Raw genomic sequence first — 19,740 nt, 5'->3', positions numbered from 1 at the left:
TGGGTGGGATGGGGAGGGGGGCTTTGAAAGCAAAGGGAAAGAATTCAGCTAATTCTTTCCAGTAATATTTGGCAATAATTGACCATAATCTGGCGAAGTGTGAAGATGGGGGACAATGCAACTAGAAGCGATCAATTCTCTGTTCTTGTCTCCCGTCTAACCCCATTTGAGGCCAAAACTGGCGTGTCTTTAGGTAATGTTAGATAGATAGTTAGATTACATAGTTAGATAGTTAATGACAGGGGTAGGGGTGGGGCTTCCAATGACGTGCTGGGGGCCACATAATACGGCCCCGCAGACCGCATGCTGCCTGCCGACCCCTGCAGTAGAAGATAACAAACACAGTCAGTGACGATCGTATGTAAACATTTGGGCCGCACACCATGTATGCGGCTGTTACGTTATGTTAGGCAGCGGACGTGCGATTTGGTGCTCGTTTCGCGTCCTTTAAGCACGCTTAATTTGTTTATTTGACGCTATTGCCGTACATATCCGCTAGTGTACATGTACCCTGCCATTCGTAAATCGGGCAGCGTAAAAATGTTGCGTAAAAAATCGTTTAGTTTGCGAAAATATAAAACGAAATTTCCACTCAGAACAAAATTTTCAAGGCACTGCCAATCCGGTGGTGTCAGCTGAGCCAGGTGCACTGCTCGCATCTGCTTCCATGCTCCTGCTGAAGCAACCTTTTGAAGTTACCTCAGGCTACAGAAGACGGCTTGCAAACTGTTCCCTTGTCAACCGTACACACGAAGGAAGAACGATAATTATTGTCAGGAAGGTAGACCACCCGACCGAGCGATACTGATGCACGTCACGATGATCGCAGCAGCTCGCTCAAAAGAAAGCCAATCAATCGGCTTCTTGTAGCAAATATTATCTTGTTTAGCCTCTGCAACTACTTTAAGGAATATTTTATTCAGTGTGCTATCATTTAAACGCGCCAAAACGCAACTAAGTGCATCCAAGTTTCGCTCTGGCCTGTAATTAAAAGCACATGGAGGGCGGCGTGGGTCAACTGCTTTTGTACTACCCAGACGCGTCGGGCACGAGGGGGTGCTGCATGTCTCCAAAACGCCAGCGCAGGAGCCCTTTTGCTCATCGTGGTGACATATCGCACACACGCAGTTAGGACTTCAATACCGGAGTTTGTGTCCAACTTTGAAGTGGAAAAGGCATCATTCCATTGTGAGTGTTTTGATTTGGCATACTGCTGTGTTTGGCACCGGCTCGCGCTACCATTACCGACTTTGTAATGCGCTGTTTCCAACATCAAAGTTAGAAAAGGGTAGCCAACTGAAAATCCTCACACGCCGAACGATGCTCTTTCCATAACCAAGTTGGACACAAACTCCCATAACTCATTCCCAGTGCATGTATGTGGCCTGTAAGCATGATGCGCAGTGTGTACTAACAATACTAACAAGCCACATGCTTCGTTGTTCACATTTGAATGTATCTTGATTGTACCTGCCCTCTAGGCAGCGACCGGTATGTTCTGTGACAAAACCCCGTACCCTGTTCAACGTGGTACAGGAGTGCTCCCAAACCCCACGCCTCACCCCTGACCCCAACCCCAGTTACAACTGGCCTGCCTGACCAGTCTGACCCCTCCCACCCCCAATCCTGGGGACGACGGTTGAGACAGCAACCAAAAACGTGGGTTTTCCTGACCAGCAAGGCCCCTTCACGGTGCAGGCATCTTTGCGGTCAGGTTCCACTACCTGTTTATTAGACATTTATTCACTTAGTCAATCACTCAAACGTTATTGTCTCTCGTGCAGGCCGGACTCCTAACCCCAAATCTTCCCCACTTATATCCTCCCCTGCAACAGCTTGGAGCTATTCAGAAACATGCCCTTGCTTTTCAGAGCCTGAAGAGCTGAGTTAAACTCAGCCTATTGCTGTATTACATACCGTATTTACTCGCATAATGATTGCACTCGCGTAATGATCGCACCCTTGAAGTTTGTCGCCAAAATTCGATTTTTTAAAAATTTCCCGCGCAATGAATGCACCCTGAATTTGCCGCAGCAGTACGTCGTGTGTGCCAAGTCTAGCTGATGATGATCGTGCCTACCTCTGTTTCCTTCCCTTTCAAAGCAGACATGGCAACGTTATTGCCGCAGACTTGCTGATATTAGCGATATCAGCAAGCATGTGTTCAGTATTGATGAGGAAGAAACTCTCACTAAATGCTCATAATGTACTTGCAAGACAAAGAAAAAAATGCGCTCAGCTTGCTGCGTCGGCCCCTATGTCTGTTTTGGTGTCCCGCACTGTGACAGCAGCAGCCGCGTATTGGTTACCCTGCTGTCACCTCGCAGCAAACTCGTTCCGGCGCATTCCCTAATTCATGAAAACACTGCATTTTGCATCACTTTGCAGAGCAGCTGGCAGCAGTGTGCGGAGCTTTTATTATGTTTTTGTTATTTTTATTATGTTTATTATATTCGTAAAATTCTGACCCGCAATTTGCTTGCGTTTCCTGTGCTCAAAAGTTTTTAGCAAAAAATTTATCCCGCATAATGAGCGCGCCCCTAAATTTGCATCAAATGTTTTTGGGGAAAAAAAGTGTGATCATTACGCGAGTAAATACGGTAATCAAAAACACCTTGGCCTGATATCACTTTTTTTTTTTTTTTTTAGTTCTGGTGTATCTGCACTGAACCACCACATCTGCCATTTTTGCTTTCTCTCTTTCTCAAGTCCGCTTCTTGCGGTTTCCCAGTCACGAGTGTTGCCCCTTTTCTTGGAAAACTCTGCCTTTCGGCTTTGACCTCGTAGGCTTCCGTCTGGAATCTTTAGCTGCCTTCCACCCCTATCGTGAGGTGTGCAACAGACTTGTCGGCACGTTTAAAACTCAGGCTTCCCACAAAGTTTTTTTTTTTTACCACTTTCCAAGCTAGGTCCTTGTCTGCAACACCTGTGAACTCTGCTGTATGTACCTCACCCATATATTTAAAGGAGCCATGAAGAGAAAATACAACTTCGTTTAATTTGAAAGAACTAGGATTCAGTATCTCACTCAGCTCCATTACTGCCACAAAAGATGTTTTTTTGACGAAAAAAAAAGAAGTATATAAAGACTTTCAAATTTTGCGCCACAGTGACGTGTTATGAGCAAGAACGACGTCATACGGGCCAACAATAAAACAATTTTCGGTGCGTTAACTGCACGTTAGCATTCAAGTGATGCGGTCAAATGGAACTAGAGGCCCCATTACAGATGTCCAGTCATGCGTCGTCGCGACAGGTCAGTTAGGCGGCCGCCAATCGCACAAACAAGGTTCCGTGACGTCATAGAAAAGTTGCAAGAAATTGGCTAGGGGGTCGCCACGGCTTCACACGTTTTCTTTCATATCTCCGTTATTTGTTGGAAGATTGCGATGATATTGGTATCATTGTTATCGGGACTAAGCAGTCTTTCTAATAAACCCAACTCGTATTTTGTCTTCATGGCTCCTTTAATTAAGGAGGCCTTGAAACTAGCTGTGAACAGGCAAAGGTTGCATAACTTTGTATGCAGTCAAACCCCGCAATAACAAATTCGCCGGAGAAAGCAAAAAAATTTGCTTTTTGTGGGAATTTCGTTGCCACAAGAATGAAACATAAATGACAGAAAAATCACGTGCAAACGGAAAATTTATTTTCGGTTTGCGCTCAGTCACGTTACTTTATCAGCCTGACCTTGTAGTAACTTTACAGCTCAGCTCTCACACTACAAGAAGTGCTTTATTGCTAAGTCGTGCATGCCTAAGAACAATTAAATTGTGTCAAACGCATCCAAAACATCCCGCAATTTCGCCTTCTCAGCACATTTTGTTCCCTGGTTTTCGGCACCGAGTATGTCCGAGCATACAAGTATGCCAAGTACAGCTTCTTCTGTGGACGAAGTTTGCCAGACAGTGGCACCTTGTTGCTCCAATGCGGCCCACAAAACTAAGTGAGCACCGCTTTGTTGACGTCCAGAAAGGCTACATCTGTGTTGTTTTGCACACGTGCGCCATTAAGAGAGTGGCGTCTCCCTGCTTTTAAAAATGGTAGAGTGAGCTGCAGGTGATTCAAAACTCGTCGTCACTATCCTCCCTCCTTCCACTTGGGCCACTAGTAACTTGTGCGGTGATGGCTGCCTTATCTCGTAGGGATAAAAACTTCCACTTTTGATGATCGAGAGTGAACGTGCCGATTGCCGCACACACAACGAATGCATGTGCACTGTTCAGCGGTAGCCAGTTAGCATAGCCCAAGCCAAAGACGTGCCATGAGTCATCATGTGTCGCCCCCTGGTGGTGTCGCTGCAAGGCTGGCTCCACAGCCACCTGTTGCGCAGTCCTTTTTTTTGTAAAGAAATATAACAGCGGCAGCTGTGCAAGTGCGCTGTGACAGAAGTTTACACACTTTGAGTCTAGTGTTGCCACCTGGCCGGTTTTTGACCGGCCCGACCGGTTTTTTTAGACAGCCGACCGGTTGCCGGTCGATACATAAAACCAGCCGTCTTTGGCCGGTTTTTTGGCCATCGTGCCACGATTATGATCATTTTGGCGTTTTGTAAGCTTCAATTCAGCGACTACGACAATAAATATGTGCCGTCAAGCTGCGCAAAGACAGGCGAGCAAAGAAAATACGTCACATGTTTCCAGAAAATCATGTTCTAGGTTTCCTTTTTAGACACTCTTAAGCACTTTCTGCGCAAATTTTATATTGATTTCTCACTAGGAAAACGCTACAATAACCAGCATTGCATGGCAAAAAACATGTGGCATCTGTTTTCCAACACAAATTAAACATTCTATATACCCTCCCCCCGGCGGGCCGGTTTTCTTTTGGCAGAAAGGTGGCAACCCTATTTGAGTCCAAAAAAAATGCCTTTAAGCACTTTTTAGACACTGTTAGCCTCAAATTGGTAGATAAAATTCCGACCGGACTTTCAGCAAATTTAATTAACGCGGGATCGCTTTCCAAAAACATTTCGCTGCCAAGAGACATGGAATGCACGGGCTTCTTTCATGGACGTTTGCCGGGGATCTGAAAATATTTCGTTGCCGTGGGATTTTTATACTCGCGGGATTTCATTATGGCGGCGTTTGACTGTATTCGAAAACAAAGTTGCATTTGTAGACTGGCCGTGGAAGTACATGGCCGGAATGGTTATGAGTGAAAGGCCACACGTAGCCAGTGTCGTGGACGAAATGAAAAAATAAAAGCGTAATGAAGGACTTGCCTCATGTAGGAAAGTGTGCTGATTCTGCGGCTAGCTCAGTAAGTGAAAGAAATCGGTGTGCGCTTTCTACGCCTTGCAGCAATCGTACGGTAAAGAAAATGGCACAGAACATGTAACGCACTCCTGTAGGTAGAAGAAACAAATAGGCATTTTCTCCTGTATTTGTGCTTGTCTAGCTTTTTTGGCCGGTCCAAGAGATTCCTATCATGAGTATTCAGCTGTGTATGTATGTCTGTGTGTGTACATGCACTCACGCTCACTTGCACATGAGGTATATTTTGAGACCTGCATGGCAAACAGAACATCCTCATAAATGCAAAATATCAGCTACAGGTTCCACTAAGGAATGATGAACTACAGGTACTGTGTGCCATATACAGACGTAAAAAAGCGTTGAGATGATCAGTGCCCAAAATTGCATCAGGTATTTTGGGCAATGAATTTTTGGCAACTAGTCTCTTGAGTGTTGCGGTGTTAAGGTCCTCCTGTCAAGAAAGCTTTGTCTAGGTGTCAAAGGGCAATGCTAGGGAAAGTTGTTGTTCTTTCTGGTGTCCTATACAAGAAAGGATGAGGTGTGTACTACAGGTTAAAGAAAGGATCAACGCTGTGCATCATCTGATAAAAAGAGACTACAGCACGAGATTGCTAGGCTTTCTTATCTTGAAAGCGTTGACCGTGTTATTAGGATGCAAAGTAAGCACGAAAGTAGAGTTAACTCTTTCGCTACCGCGCCTATCAAAATCGATCAATTTGATCGATACTTTTGGGAGCGCCTTTTCATAGCGTTCCAGGCATTTCTCGAACAAGTAAAGCTGTTCGAAGTTAGATCAGAAAATGGCCTTTCAAAATCAGTTTTGGTTTCATTTTTGCAACGGAAACGTGATTTTTGACACGCTTTTGAATCACCTGGGTGTGGAAAAGGGGCGTGGTCATCGTGCGTCACGGCTACCAACGAAGAATGCGTGCAACTCGTAATTACTCTGCACCAGCGCTTGTTTTTTGCTATCAGGGCGTGAATGGGGAACTAGCAAACGATTTTCAATCGTCAGGTTCGCGCTCTGACAGTAATAATCCCAGAAATCGGCTGAAAATGTCAAGCAGTGCCTGGTTGCAAAGCTACTTTATCATTTTAGGCAGTTTTATTGCCTTTGCGCAAGTTGTTCTAAGTACTGTGGTAGTTCTACTTACCCCAGGACCATTCGCAAACAGTTTACAACAGTTTCGGTTTCGTTTCTGCATCGTGAAATTCATATTTAGCGCTACTACGCAGTTACCCAACTTCAAGGCTACCTGCCATGGCGCCTGAAGCGTCCGCGTCTGATCCTCGAACAAAGCACGCCGCTCCTGATTTCCCCCCACCCTAACCCGATTTCTGCGATAAGAACTTCAGATGCAAGTCAAAAGGTCACACCCAGTCGCCAGATATCTGTTCCACCGAGGACAGCGCTTCAAACCGGCCTGACACTGCCAGCTGTTCGCCTTCCAGTTTCGTTTCCATGCGAGGGTATATCCGGGTGTCTAATGTTGCTCCTTAGTTGAACTGTCTATTCGGACGGAGTCTCTGATAAGTTTTTGTACTGTTTCATTTAAAAAATGTTAGGTAGCGCTGCAATAGAGGAGGCTCGTTGTTCTGATCTTTTTTAGCGCGCTACTGCTACTCGGACAAAGATCGCAGGGCACGATTCTAGCTCATCGTACCTCATTTTTGCGAGCGAGGCCGCAATTGCGAGTAAGAAAATGATAATAAAGCTCAGCTTTATGTTTTGAGAGATAACTGGCCGTGAACGACAACAAGCATCAGCCACGGCGTTCCGTTTTCAACTTCATGCATGTTTTTTTCCGCATCGCGTGCTTGTCCCAAATATTGTGCTCGCTGTAAATGCAAAGTCAACCATTGACAAGATGTTTTTACGTTATGTGGGGGCAAATTGGTGCCTCTGATAACGACAAACCGCCAGATTTATTCCGGGGAACCACCCAAAATTGCACATTATGAATTAGAGGTTGGGCTTCACCGCATGACACGAACACCGTGCCTGCTAACATTTTTTTTTTTTATATCTGAAAAACTGTTCCGCGCAAGTCGACATGTTTTTTAGGGTGTGTTTTTGAAATGTTTCCCTACAAAATGTATATTCTAATTTTTTTCTACTACCGGTGGTTTGATATACACAACTCCTTTTTTATCATTTTTTTCGACAACTTGACAAAGATTTTGATTTTGATATTTTTTTTCACAACTATGATATATAAAAACCTTTAAAAAGCTGGTGTTATTGGAAATTCCGTCAAATAATCTGCATTTTGTGCTCCGGCAAATAGTGCCTAAATAATTTTTTAGCAGGAAAAAAAATGTTTTCTTGGACCCCTAAAAATTGGTCAATTTTCTGCGGTAGCGAAAGAGTTAAGCTAACGCCAAGGTGGTAAGATGTGCTGTCGAAGCCCCCTTCTCTTGCCTCCCCCTGAGCCGCATGCAACCAGTGCATTGTGGGTAAGCTTTAGGCTTGCATAACTTGTTGGGTTGTAGGTATTTTGTGTAATAGTAGCGTCACCAGGCGTATCCTCCTGCCTCGCTTTCCAAACCACCACCTGCCATCGCTTTCTGTGCGCTCATTCACTCTCTAAGCCCTGATTCTGCTCTGGCTAGGAGGAAGGGTGCCCACTCAACAACCAGTCAAGCTCGTTAGTGCGGATTTGCCAGTATGCGTCACCACAAACTTTGTGGTTTTCTGTTTCTTGTTAGTGCGTAGTCATGACACAATAGGGGGGGTAATAATGGAACATTTTTAAAACAAGGTTTTCTCTGTTGGCATGTCCCCACAAACATTTTTATTTTCTGTTTCATGCGGTAAATAGGCTAATGCGCAGCAAAGGGGGGCGTGTAAAAAGGGAACTTGTGTTTTTAAGCAAACTTTACTCAGCCAACACTTTCATGCGAGAATTGTGTAAAAAGTCCCTTTCTTAACGGAGAGATTTTTACACGCGAAGCTTTCCCCCATGCAACCTGATTCAAAGTCCAAAATCCAGACTGCTTCGATCGTGTTGGAATGGCGCAATCGAGTAGGCGTCCGCTTTATAATGCAAGGAACCCAGGTTCAAGTCTGACCATGGGAAGCGTTTTTTTTTTTTTTTTTTTTTTTTTTTTTTTGTAAATGTTGCTTGGTGTGCGTTTGCGGAAGCCCGTTGTGTAAGTTGGCTTTCCCGCGGTGCATTTTGGGCGTAACGATTTTGGTTATGGACTTCGAAGACGCTGCCTTTCGACCAGAAAAAGCTTCGCATTTCAGCCGTCCTTCTCTTCTCTCACGATCATCATCATCAGGGAAGTTGGCTTTCCTGTAGTGCGTTTTACAGTGAGACGAACGAAGCTTCGCTTTAAAAAAGGTTTCCCGACGCGAGTCGTGATGTGGATGTGTGGGACAGTAAACGATGCCTGCCCCATAGAGTTTCATACTAATATATACTAGAAGGAAATCTGTCGCTGCAGTCGCGGGCCGCCGTGGGCGGCGCCATCGCCGCTAGCGACGTTCCTCGCCTACTTGGCTTGGCTAGCCATACGGCTTCTTTTTTGTCTCAAAGCCAAAATCAACAAAAAAGGGTAACTTTTTTTTCTTGTTCAGAGTGCATGAAACATCTACGTTATCACTGACAAATTAATCTTTCTGGAGGTTCAATTTTATAATAACAAAACAAATTTGATGAACCTTCTAGAGTAATATTGTTGCTTTTTGCAGCCAGAGCCAGCTTTTCAGCCTGTTCATGAGCCATGCCAAGGACAAGTGGAACGTGCCTGTATGGTCCCTAGAATATGAGCTAGTCTGCCGTCCGCGCGCCTTCTCTATGGGGAGGCGTGTCCGCGCCGCTGATGCACGCACAGCGCTGCGCAGAGGGCGCTGCCAGCAATCGGAGCGCCTGAGCGGCGGGAGCGAGAGCGGCCGCCGGCCGGCCTGTGCCACCTGTGCTGCGCGCTACTGCCGCGGAGAGCGTGCGCGCATGGGGGTTTTACGGCCAGTTAGAGCGGTGAAATCCAGCGGCTCGGGGTACATCAGCTCACAATTGAAGCTGCGATAGAACTACTATAGGTCCTTTTAATTTCGGCGGCCCGAATTTTTTGCGAATCGGGCTACAAAGCCTAGGCTATTTGCGGACGCTTACCTTCGCGATTGAGACCGAAGGATGAAACCGCAGCAACGAGAGTAGCCGTTTCGCTACCACCACTGGTATCATTATTTCGCGCATTGTTGAGGCAGTGAGATCCGTTCCAGGAGAGCCCGGCGGTGCCACACGCAGCGTTTGTGCTAATTGTGAAAACTACGTGGTTATCCCCGAACGTCATGTATTGAAGGTGGTCTGCATGTACCCGTCCTGGCTGACTCGAGAAAAAAGAAAAAAAAAAAGCTGTAGTGAAATGCTTTACCAAAAAACCCGTTCCTAAATACTTCTGGCCAAGCCCTCCTACTTCCCCTAGGGAGGGAGGATGTTAAAGCAAGGCATATGGTCATTGAAATAAATAAGCCTTAAGAGCTTATCTTTTTCCTTTCAAACAGCCGCAAGTAAAATGATTGGCCATAACACAGATGTTCTCCCTTGTTGCTTTCCCTGCGTGCGTCTCGCGATTCACTCCGAGTATGCGGGCGATCAAAAAAAGAAAAAAAGAAAGCCCTGTGTAATGAAGAATGCAAGCGCAGTACTGTTTGGCAGCCTGATTCTAGTGAAAAAGTTTCCCGCACTCAAGTTAGCGAATTTTCCAAATCGTGGAATTCACAAAAATTACAGGCGCGCAAAATACAAGCTAGTACCACAGTTTCTGTCTGTTGATTGAAAGTGCCAAAAACATCATATGCGGGCGTAATTGCTATTACTTTTATTCGGCATTTACATTTAACAGATATTCTCAACTGAGGAGGCAGCGTTCGACGTGCGATGGGCCCCATCGCACGCCCTAATTAATGAACGATGCGAATTGGTCAGATTCCGTTCAAGCTTCAAAGCGTATACAGTAATCCCTCATTATAACGATGTCAGAAGGACGGCGGAAAATTTCGTTATAAGCGGTATTTCGATATAAGCAACCGCTCGAGAAGAGGTTAAGCAATTGAGCTTTGATTGCACCACAACTGCAAGGAACCAAAACACAATGTATTCAGAGAAGAACAACTTTATTCGGGTGTAAAAAGGAAAGTGAGTTTTGGCTGTTTCAAGTTTTTGTCGGGCACGAGCAACCCCATCTCCGATTTGACCAGCAACGCATGAGGTCGTGGTCTTCGCCCATAAAAGTGGCAGTGGCTGTGGCCAATTTATAGGGAGGCGTGCGGGCGCCACGGAATGATGCGCGAATTTCGCGCTGGAAACCACCGCAAATGCCGTGGCTAGAGTCTAGGGTTGTGCTTGTTGCGCTCAAAAAATGATTACCCGCTCACTTTGGGTACACAGCGCAATCATGAAAACTGGCGGTTTTCGCACTAGAGGCTTAACATGATCACTGGGCAAATTTTTCTCGAGGTGTGCAGCCGTGAAGTTTGCAAAACAAGGGCTTTTCAGCGTTCCCTCGTCAACGACACTGCTAATTCTACTGTTCGAGTGTCGGTATTCGCACACCGTCGCACCCACGCCATTGACCAATGTCTAGGAACAAAATTTAAGCACCGTACCACACAGTTGGACCGTTTGTCTAAAGTCGGTTGACGCAAATCGAGCATGAACTGACTCCAGAAAATCGCCCGGAGAAAGACCAGTTAGTGTTGACTGGCCATGTTGACCGCCTGACTTGCCGATGGGTCGCCGCCAAAGGATGGCGCCTCCGCTTGACACTTCGCTCTAAGCGGGTCAGGCTCTTCGAGCGCTTCGAGTAATGCGGCCTAAAAAGCATGCGTTTGGGTTGGGACCAGAAGAAATTTCGAATAAAGCGATATTTCTAATAAAGCGATCTCGTTATAACGAGGGAATACTGTATTTGACTTGCAAGCAAAGAGGAGTGAGGATGGTTCCAAAGCACCTCAAAAAAAAAAAAAATTACGAGGCACCCACACACAACACAAATATTTTCACGCGCTATATATCCACGAGGTCGCGGGTTCGATTCCGGGCCGTGGCGGACGCTTTTCTGATGGAGGCGACAAGCAAAAACACCCGTGTGTACGTGATTTCGGCGCATATTAAAGATCCCCAGGTGGTCTAAATTAATCCGGGGCCCTCCACTACGGCGCGCCTCATCGCCTGCGTTGAGTCGGTGCGTTAAACCCTACAATCAATCAATTATATATCCACGGCAATGTACGGCGGAGGTATACACAAAAACGCTTCTTTGTTAGGTAACTTAGTCGAAATACCGCGTGATGTGCCCCAGCTAGCAAAAGGTTCCGTGCCGACCGTGTTTCCGATGCCGAAACCTTTTCCCTGGAAGAGGATATCGAGGATAGAGCGCAGTGACACGATTCCATGGTTTGGCGGCTCGATCGTTCTTAATTCGCAAAAAAAACGTACTGGCATCAATTCATGCTTCGGTAACAAACTCTTCGTATTCGTAGGAACCAATTTATTTGGCTAATCTGTTTTGTAGAGGAGGAAAATGCGCCCTTAAAACAGGCTGAAAGCGCCCATACCTACGAATGCAGCACGGCGAAGCGCCGTCCGCTGCACTGCTCCCCAGGCCGACACTGGCCGGCTGCGCTCCGACTGCGTGCAGCGCCGCCGCTGCTTGCATCACGGAGGAGCCCCCTTCGCGGCTGGCGGACGGCAGACTAGCATATTTCTAGGGACCATAGTGCCTGCCCGGTACATGACGGCACACTCGCCAAAGCGCAGCTCCCGTAGACAGTGGCGCCAGATTTCTCTCTAGTGTATATTAGTGTGAAACTCTGTGGCCTGCCCCCCAGGTGATCATCCTGGACGTGCGGGTGCCGTGCACGCCAGTGGCGCGACTCAACAACCACCGGGCGTGTGTCAACGGCATCGCCTGGGCACCCCACTCTTCCTGCCACATCTGCACAGCAGGTGAGTCACACCCGCTAAGGTCACAGGACGTCGGGGGAGGAGGGCAGGAACGTTCTGGCTCTTGAAGTGCTGGTCGAGTGCTTGGGCTTGTGTTTGTAAAGACAACCTGAATGCATTCCAAGTGCTCTAAAATTGCTGATAAGAGTGGAACAGGAAAGCTGCTTCGATCGTTGCACCCCTTGCTCATTGGACTATGTAGCCGTGCATTAAAAATCATTTTTAACAGGGGCAGTTTTCTCGCACGGAGGACTATGTAGCCGTGCATGAAAAATAATTTTTAACAGGGGCAGTTTTCTCGCACGGAGGACTATGTAGCCGTGCATTAAAATTTTTAACAGGGGCAGTTTTCTCGCATGGAGGTACTAATTAGTGATAATTACTACTAATTATGTCAGGAACTGATAACTCAGAACAAAAAGGGTTGGATATTTGAAATCAGCATAAAAAGCTGTGCAAGTTCATGTAGTTTTATCAGGATTGGTCTGAAAATAAGAAAAATAGCTCCAAGACCAATCATCATCATCACCACCATCGTCATCCTATCTATGCCCACTGCTGGTCAAAGGCCTCTCCCGTAAATTTCCAGTTATCCCGGTCCTGTGCTAGTGTCCAGTGTCCAGTTAAGGGGGTCCAGTGTCCCCCCTTAATTCGCGTTTCTGGGTGGAGGCAGGGGTTAGGCGTTGTGAGACAAGTATGGTACATGCCACACGCAGAACCAACAGGCAATGCATAAATCGCAATAAAGGGGCTGTGAAAACAAGGCGTAGGTTTAGTTTACTGTGTTTGCTTGCATAATACACCCACTTTTTTCTTTCTGTGTGTGTTTTTTTTTTTTTTTTTTTTTAGAAACCTTAGCACAAATTTTGGGATAGGGTTCATTGTGCGGGAAAAAATTGCAACAGATTTTTAAATGTTGAAATTTCATACGATAAAGGTGCCAGAAGAAGGGCTGTCAAAACTTTAGCTTTCCAGTAAAAACATGTAGGTAATTATGTAACAAATATTTCTTTTTTATTCACAACATGCTAGTACATGTTTGGAATCATCCATCATCCCCCTACTTGCCATCGGAGCTGCCGTCCTCACTGAAGTCGCTTGTGGCTTCATGTTCGTCGTCAGCCCACAGCCCGTCGTCTTCCGTGCCATCAAGGCACTTCTTCCACTCTGGAAAACTGCCCTTCTCTGGGCCCACAAAACACATGGCAATCCCCGATCATCGCTTTAAATTTCTTGTATTTACCAGTAGCGTAAACGCGCTGGGTCAACACTGAAGTGCCACCCAGCCGTGCGGTTTCCATGTGCATCAAAGCATGCTGCACCACCTTCAGTTTAAAACCGGCTGTGTAGCTCATGTACTGACCCATCGTACGCCGTGCACCAGGAGCACAAGAAAAGGTCGGAACGGAGCTGGACAACAAAATGATAAAGTGTAATGGCAAAGGCGCAGAACAGCAAAGAGAAGGGAAGGAGTGCGGGGTACGTTTGGTGCGGTGCTTTGTTTACATGCCGTACCCGCCGCGGTGGCTCAGTGGCTAAGGCGTTGCGCTGCTGAGCACAAACTTGCGGGTTCGATTCCTGGCCGTGGCGGCCACTTTTCTGATGGAGATGAAAAGCAAAAACACCCATGTGTATGAGATTTCAGCGCATGTTAAAGATCCCCAGGTGGTCAAAATTAATCCGGAGCCTTCCACTATGGCACGCCTCATCGCCTGCGTTGTGTCGGCGCGTTAAAACCTTACAATCAAATCTGCTTGCATGCCGCAGCGCTTTTATGGCGCTATACGCAAGAAGGTTTGTTTTGTGTTCAGCAGGTGTTGCTCTGCAAGCACGCAGTTCTTAAATTGCGTACTTGCTTTCATGCTCACGTCTCCAGCTACTGTTGAGAATTTTTGTGTTAGAATGCTTTTTCAGCATTTCTGCCCTACTGTGGTGAGATCAAGTTACAGTCAAACCCGACTATATCGAACCCGTTTCTATCAAATTAACCTTTATTAACTTTCATTTACAATAAAAATATATTGCATAAGCTACGGCTATACTGAACAAAAATACCAGCAACTGATATATCGAACATCAAGTGCTGTAGGTGTTGGCTTTTCCTCTGGGCAGAGGAGAAATTCCGCCAGCACACCCCTCAAAGTGGTTTGAGGGGTGTGCCAGCACTGTAATGGCTAGCGCTTGTGTCACTAAATAAATGCTTATTTAGTGGCTCTAGCTAACATGAGGCGGCCTAATTTGCCTTTCGTTGTGAAGCTGACAATAGTAAATCAAGTAGAACTTCGAAAACGGATGTCCCCGTCAGGCACAAGATTTTCTGAGAGCACCCTGTTGAAAAGTCGGTTCTGGGCAGGTGTTACTAGAGAAACCGCCCAAAATCTTTGATCGACGCACAGCGAGCTAGTTTTGGTGTATCTTGCTGGGCAATCTTTAATGTGAAAGCAGTACTAAACCCACACCAAAGTTCTGCTTTGTTGTTGCAGGGAGTTAACGGCAGTGTAGCACGCGCCGCCGTGCATTCGCTGATTGCGCGATCACTTGCTGAGACACAGCAGATGTTCGCCGTGGGCAAGAAGACTGCAGTTGGCGCTCCGCACAAATTTCGTTGGTCGCGCAGCCAATCATGCGAGACTGCGGGAGAAATCGAATGCACGGGGAGGTTTCCGGCACCCATTAGGATTTGCCCCCCCAGGAAAAGAGAGAGGCGCAAAGGGGAAAAAGTGACACTGGTAATAGGAGAACACGTTCGTTGCTCACTAAGTCACAAGGAACACTTGGGTCTCCTCGGAAATTCATTCTCAACATGCGTGCTTTCTCCTTTTTTAAGTTGCGAGAAATATTGATAGTGTTGCCGGCCCGCGCGTCTCCCCTCCTCCCCCAGCTGACGACCATCAGGCGCTGATCTGGGACATCCAGCAGATGCCCCGGGCGATCGAGGACCCCATCCTGGCCTACACGGCCGAGGGGGAGATCAACCAGATCCAGTGGGCCTCCACCCAGCCCGACTGGATCGCCATCTGCTACAACAGCTGCCTCGAGATCCTGCGCGTCTGAACGGCACGCTGTCTCCTTTCGCCGGGCTCATCAACCGAAGCATTTCCAGAAGCCCGGAGACGACTTTCTGTGTCCGTGTGTCTGAACTGCTGTGCCTTTCGATCGTGGTGACCGTCGCTTCGTGTAGTCGTCGACTTAGTCTTCGACTTGTGACGTCGAAGAGTTCCTCCCACTTTGAGGGAGGGGGTGCTTAGTTTTAGTTTCGCCAGGGTGCGTGTTTGGTTGGTTGCTTGGTTAGTTTTGCTTGCCACGGTTTTGCGTGGCATCCTTTGGGAGGATTACGCGACTTGTTTGTATTTTTTGCCGGTGGTTTGGTTGTGTGCGACATCGTCGTCGTCACACACCTTCAAAGTCGAGCCCGCTGAGGTTTGATGGACTAACCTACAGTTGTGCCAAAACTGGACATGTTCGTGCGCTCATCTTGCTGCCTTTCTGGCAGGCAAACTGTGACTGCTGTTGTTCATATTGTGGTGGGCTGTATTATTAGTGTCATATTTTGCTGACATTGGGGTGGAGGGTGGGCACAAGAAAAAAAAAAAGCAACTTTATTTTAGGGTTACTTGCTGTTTTAGCTTTTATCGTATGCAAAAACGTTATACAAAGCCATGATGATTATGTTCTGCCAATCACTGCAAACCTTGAGCCATGTGCTGTATTTGCAGGAAATAGGCTTAATTGTTTATAAGGAGCGTGGTTGTCATTGATGGCGTTTTTATTGTTGCTATTATCATTTTTACTCACTGAGTTGGCTCATACACTGTGTGCTTGCTTTGTTGAGTCTTTGTCTACTTGGGGATATAGAGAGACCAACTGGTGTACAGATAATGCCTTCTGCCGTAATTTTTGACCTTCGTGTTTTGATGATGATATTTCCACAAGTGCTATACCAGCACTGTTCCCTGTGTGATGATCTTTACCAGTGACTGATTTATGTACTGTCCCTTGCTACTGATCATGTTTCTTCATTCAGTTATCATGTGAGGAGTTCTCGAACATTCTGCTTGCTGACATTTGCGTTCGAAGGAAAGTGTGATGAATTGCTGGCAGGCCTTGCATTGCACAGTGCGAACTGGGTGCAAGTCCAATGCTTAGCATCATTCTGTAGCACACATCATACCATGCCCGCTTCACATTCAGATAACATGGCAGGCTGGAAAGAGTTTTGGCTTTCTTTATAATTTACATTGGCTGTGGAAGAGATAGGGAAAAGAGCTGCATTAAGCAGGACTTTAGCTTTCACGAGGAAAAATTTTCACACGCAGAAAACATTTCCCCGTACAGTCAAGAAAGAAGACAGTGAGTGATGAATGCACATTGAGAAACAAAAATAACTGTAAGCGAGCAGTAACGCACAATCACTCCTTTTTCACTACATAGAACATACGTCAAACGAGTAGACGACACACATGAGCACATGCACACCAAGGTAAAAAGGCAGAACACCCAGTGGAAAATACATACATGGCAGTATGTTTTGCACAGAATAATGTAACCACGGTAGCAAGGACTTGTGGGTGTTGATGCAAGGTGGTGTGCAAGGTGCAGATATTTCAGATATAGGGCCCGGAACTTCCTCATAGTAAGTTACAATCCATCAATATTTTTAATCAAATGACCATTCAAAAGCATCGGGCAATATTTTAAGGACTGTGTGATGTAGTCAGTTTTACATGTCAGCACTCTCTGCGCCCGGCGCTACGGGTTTGGTAGTCTGAGGGCCGATTTATGGCTAAGCCCGTTTTATTTATGTTCATTGATCCATTATATGATTCATTGATCCATATCCGTTATTTTATGTACTACTCTGTCTACAGGCTTCTCGTTTAAAGCATAGTGTGAGCGTGATCATAACGTATTACATGTGAGTATTGTTATGTATTCAGCGGCTGGACGCCCGACGGCCTGAGGAAACATGACCCACACAGTGCCAGGAAGACGATAACCATTTGTTTCTTCAGCAAGGCGGCTTTTGCGCGCTACTCAGCCAATCAGAGGGTGGCAAAATAATAATAAAAAAAAAACGATATCGAGGCAAGCAGGGCAACCTTATCCCGAAGGACCCAATGTAGAGTATGACAAGTATCGCAAACATTACACTACTATATATAGTACTTATTATAATGGTATAACAAGTTTAATGTTTAATTAAATATTAATTGTCAAAATGGTCTGTGGTGGCACAGGACAGGAGTGAATGGAGATCAATGGGTGTAGACTAGAGTTTTATGATCATGATGATGATGATTAATCATACATAATTTGCTCATACTAAGAATGCGTAATAATATGAACAGCTTGGTTCCAAACATGATGCTCAGTGCTATTCTGCCCTCTGTATCAATGTGCATTAGTTTAAAAAATATGCATTCAGTAGAAGTATCATTGCCTGGGGAAGGTATTTCCTGTGACTGGACTGAATGCTAACTGCTGACCCAAGAGTCGTGGATGATACTTGGGGAATGTGTTGATCCCATGTTGTGGTTTACGGGAAAATTACGATATGAACGATTTATATTTGCCTATCACCCCACCTCGATCTCACTTGTATTTGAGACAAATTTTAATCCTGACTGAATGACCTTTGTTGTGTAAAAGAAAATTCTGTCATTTTACTTTTGTTTATTACCAGCCTATTAGCCTCTGCCCGAGGGAGGCATTTTTTAAAAACGTTAAGCATTTTGTCTAAATATTTTTTGTGAAAAAAGTAGACTTGTGTCACCTGCGTTTATCGCACGCTTGATCCGTGGATATATTTTGAGAAAATAATTTACAAATGTGTTCAATAAAAGCAACCAAAAAGTGCTTCCCTGAGAAACCCCTGACCGAGCTTACAACACATGCTAATAGTTGGCATTTAGGCTAACATGCTGATTGCGTTTAGACAGGTGGGATTCATATAGTTGCAATGGTGTTCCACCTATAGGTTTATGGTTGGGTTATCGAAAGCCCTTGTGAAGTCTAAATTTCCACAGAGTGAGTTTTTCATTCTCTACGTTTCTTGGGATGTATCCTTTCAGGTTGTATGTCGCCAACTGTGTTGAGTGAAATTAATGAAACAATACCGATCACGTGCCAGTACATTTTATTTTTCCACAAAAAAGGAAAATATAAATGACCTTCTGGAAGGCTGTCCAGAATAGTGGTGAAATAGACATTTGTCGTTTGATCATTTTGATTATTGATTGTTTAAAATTTTGATTATTCCTTCAATTATTCCTTCAATGGACATTTCCATCACTCATGGGCGTAGGTGAGTACAGCAACGTGTACTGCTGTGCTTTACTGCAGTATACGGCCAACCTGTCTTGTGGCATCAGACTTTCCAATCTCACCGGCTGCTTCCAAAATGGGTTCAGGCAGGATGATTTAGTCACTGAAGTCTGTGCAACTTGGCCACTGAGCTTGTCATGCGACATTCACTAATCATCAGCAGCATTAAGGGCGCTTAATGGTTGTCATACGAAACATCCGAGTTGATGGTTGTACACAGCGCAAGGACCCGAAAGGGTGTTTCTGGATTTGTTCTACATGCTGCCTACTTTTAGGCCCTGTGCAGAGCTGCAAAGATCACCATTTTTTTTTTTTTTGGGGGGGGGGGGTTGCAAAAATTTCTGTTTCTGTTGTCAGCGTTGTGCGACTTGGGACATCGTGGAAGACAGCAGCTAGACTGCTAAGACTGTGCTTAGGAATGGCAGTGCTCTGGGCAGGCATTGTGGTGCGGTGGACACCAATGCTGGTCTTTGAACCGGTGAACCGTATTTAGTGTTGTGCGCTGGATCGATCTCACATGATTGTAACATGTAATGTGTAAGCAGTGTACGGACACTGGGATTCTCCGAATATTGATGACCGAACTCTGCACACTACGAGGGTGGCAACGTGCGTGCAATGCGAGCAGAATGTGTTATTTCCACTGTGTTTTGGACTGGAATTGAGTAGCGGAATATGTGGCACAATGTGGTGGACACTGATCGTGATTGGTGCCGTCATTGACGGTGAATTGTACCATGCAACACTGATGCTTACAGAATGTGCTTCATGTGTGTACAGATCTCTATGGTGGATGTATTCGCACTTTTCTTGATGGTTTTTTTTTTTTTTTTTTAACCTGCATCATCAGTCCCTCGGCATAGCTGGTGGTCTTCTAGGCTGCCTATGCCTCTTCATGCATTTGGCTTGTCCCATTTAGTGATGTGGACAACACAGTGCATGTGTTCTTTTGACCCATTGTAAGTGCAGAAATAAAACAGCATACAAAGCAAGATAATTATCAAAGAACTTGTGTTTCACCCAGCCGGCATGCATTGACAGCCCGGGAAACCCTTAATAAGCTCAAAGTAGGGGGTGGGGGGGGCTGATTCCGATGTGTTGTGTGTTCTAACGACGCCAGCAAGTACTGGTCGCAGCATTTAGTGCTGGTGTATGCTTCGGTGGCTACAACACTTTCCGTGATGGTGTGAAGCGGGAACTGAGCT

General features: G+C 45.8%; 1 protein-coding gene across 1 annotated transcript in view; it reads left to right on the top strand.

The window, feature by feature from the left end:
• Wap (DDB1 and CUL4 associated factor wap) overlaps nucleotides 1-19,370 on the top strand; it is a 34,759-nt gene extending 15,389 nt beyond the window's left edge. The window contains exons 6-7 of the mRNA XM_077693275.1: nucleotides 12,097-12,214; nucleotides 15,093-19,370. Coding sequence (XP_077549401.1) covers nucleotides 12,097-12,214; nucleotides 15,093-15,265 — 291 coding nt within the window. The 3' untranslated portion in view covers nucleotides 15,266-19,370. The remainder of the gene's footprint in view (nucleotides 1-12,096; nucleotides 12,215-15,092) is intronic.
• Nucleotides 19,371-19,740: the final 370 nt, after the last annotated feature.

This window comes from Haemaphysalis longicornis, unplaced genomic scaffold, assembly GCF_048455015.1.
Source record: "Haemaphysalis longicornis isolate Haplotype H1 unplaced genomic scaffold, Haemaphysalis longicornis Haplotype H1 scaffold_12, whole genome shotgun sequence".
Lineage (NCBI taxonomy): Eukaryota > Metazoa > Arthropoda > Arachnida > Ixodida > Ixodidae > Haemaphysalis > Haemaphysalis longicornis.
The sequence above is the reverse complement of the archived record's forward strand: the minus strand, read 5'-3'. Positions and strand labels throughout refer to the sequence as shown.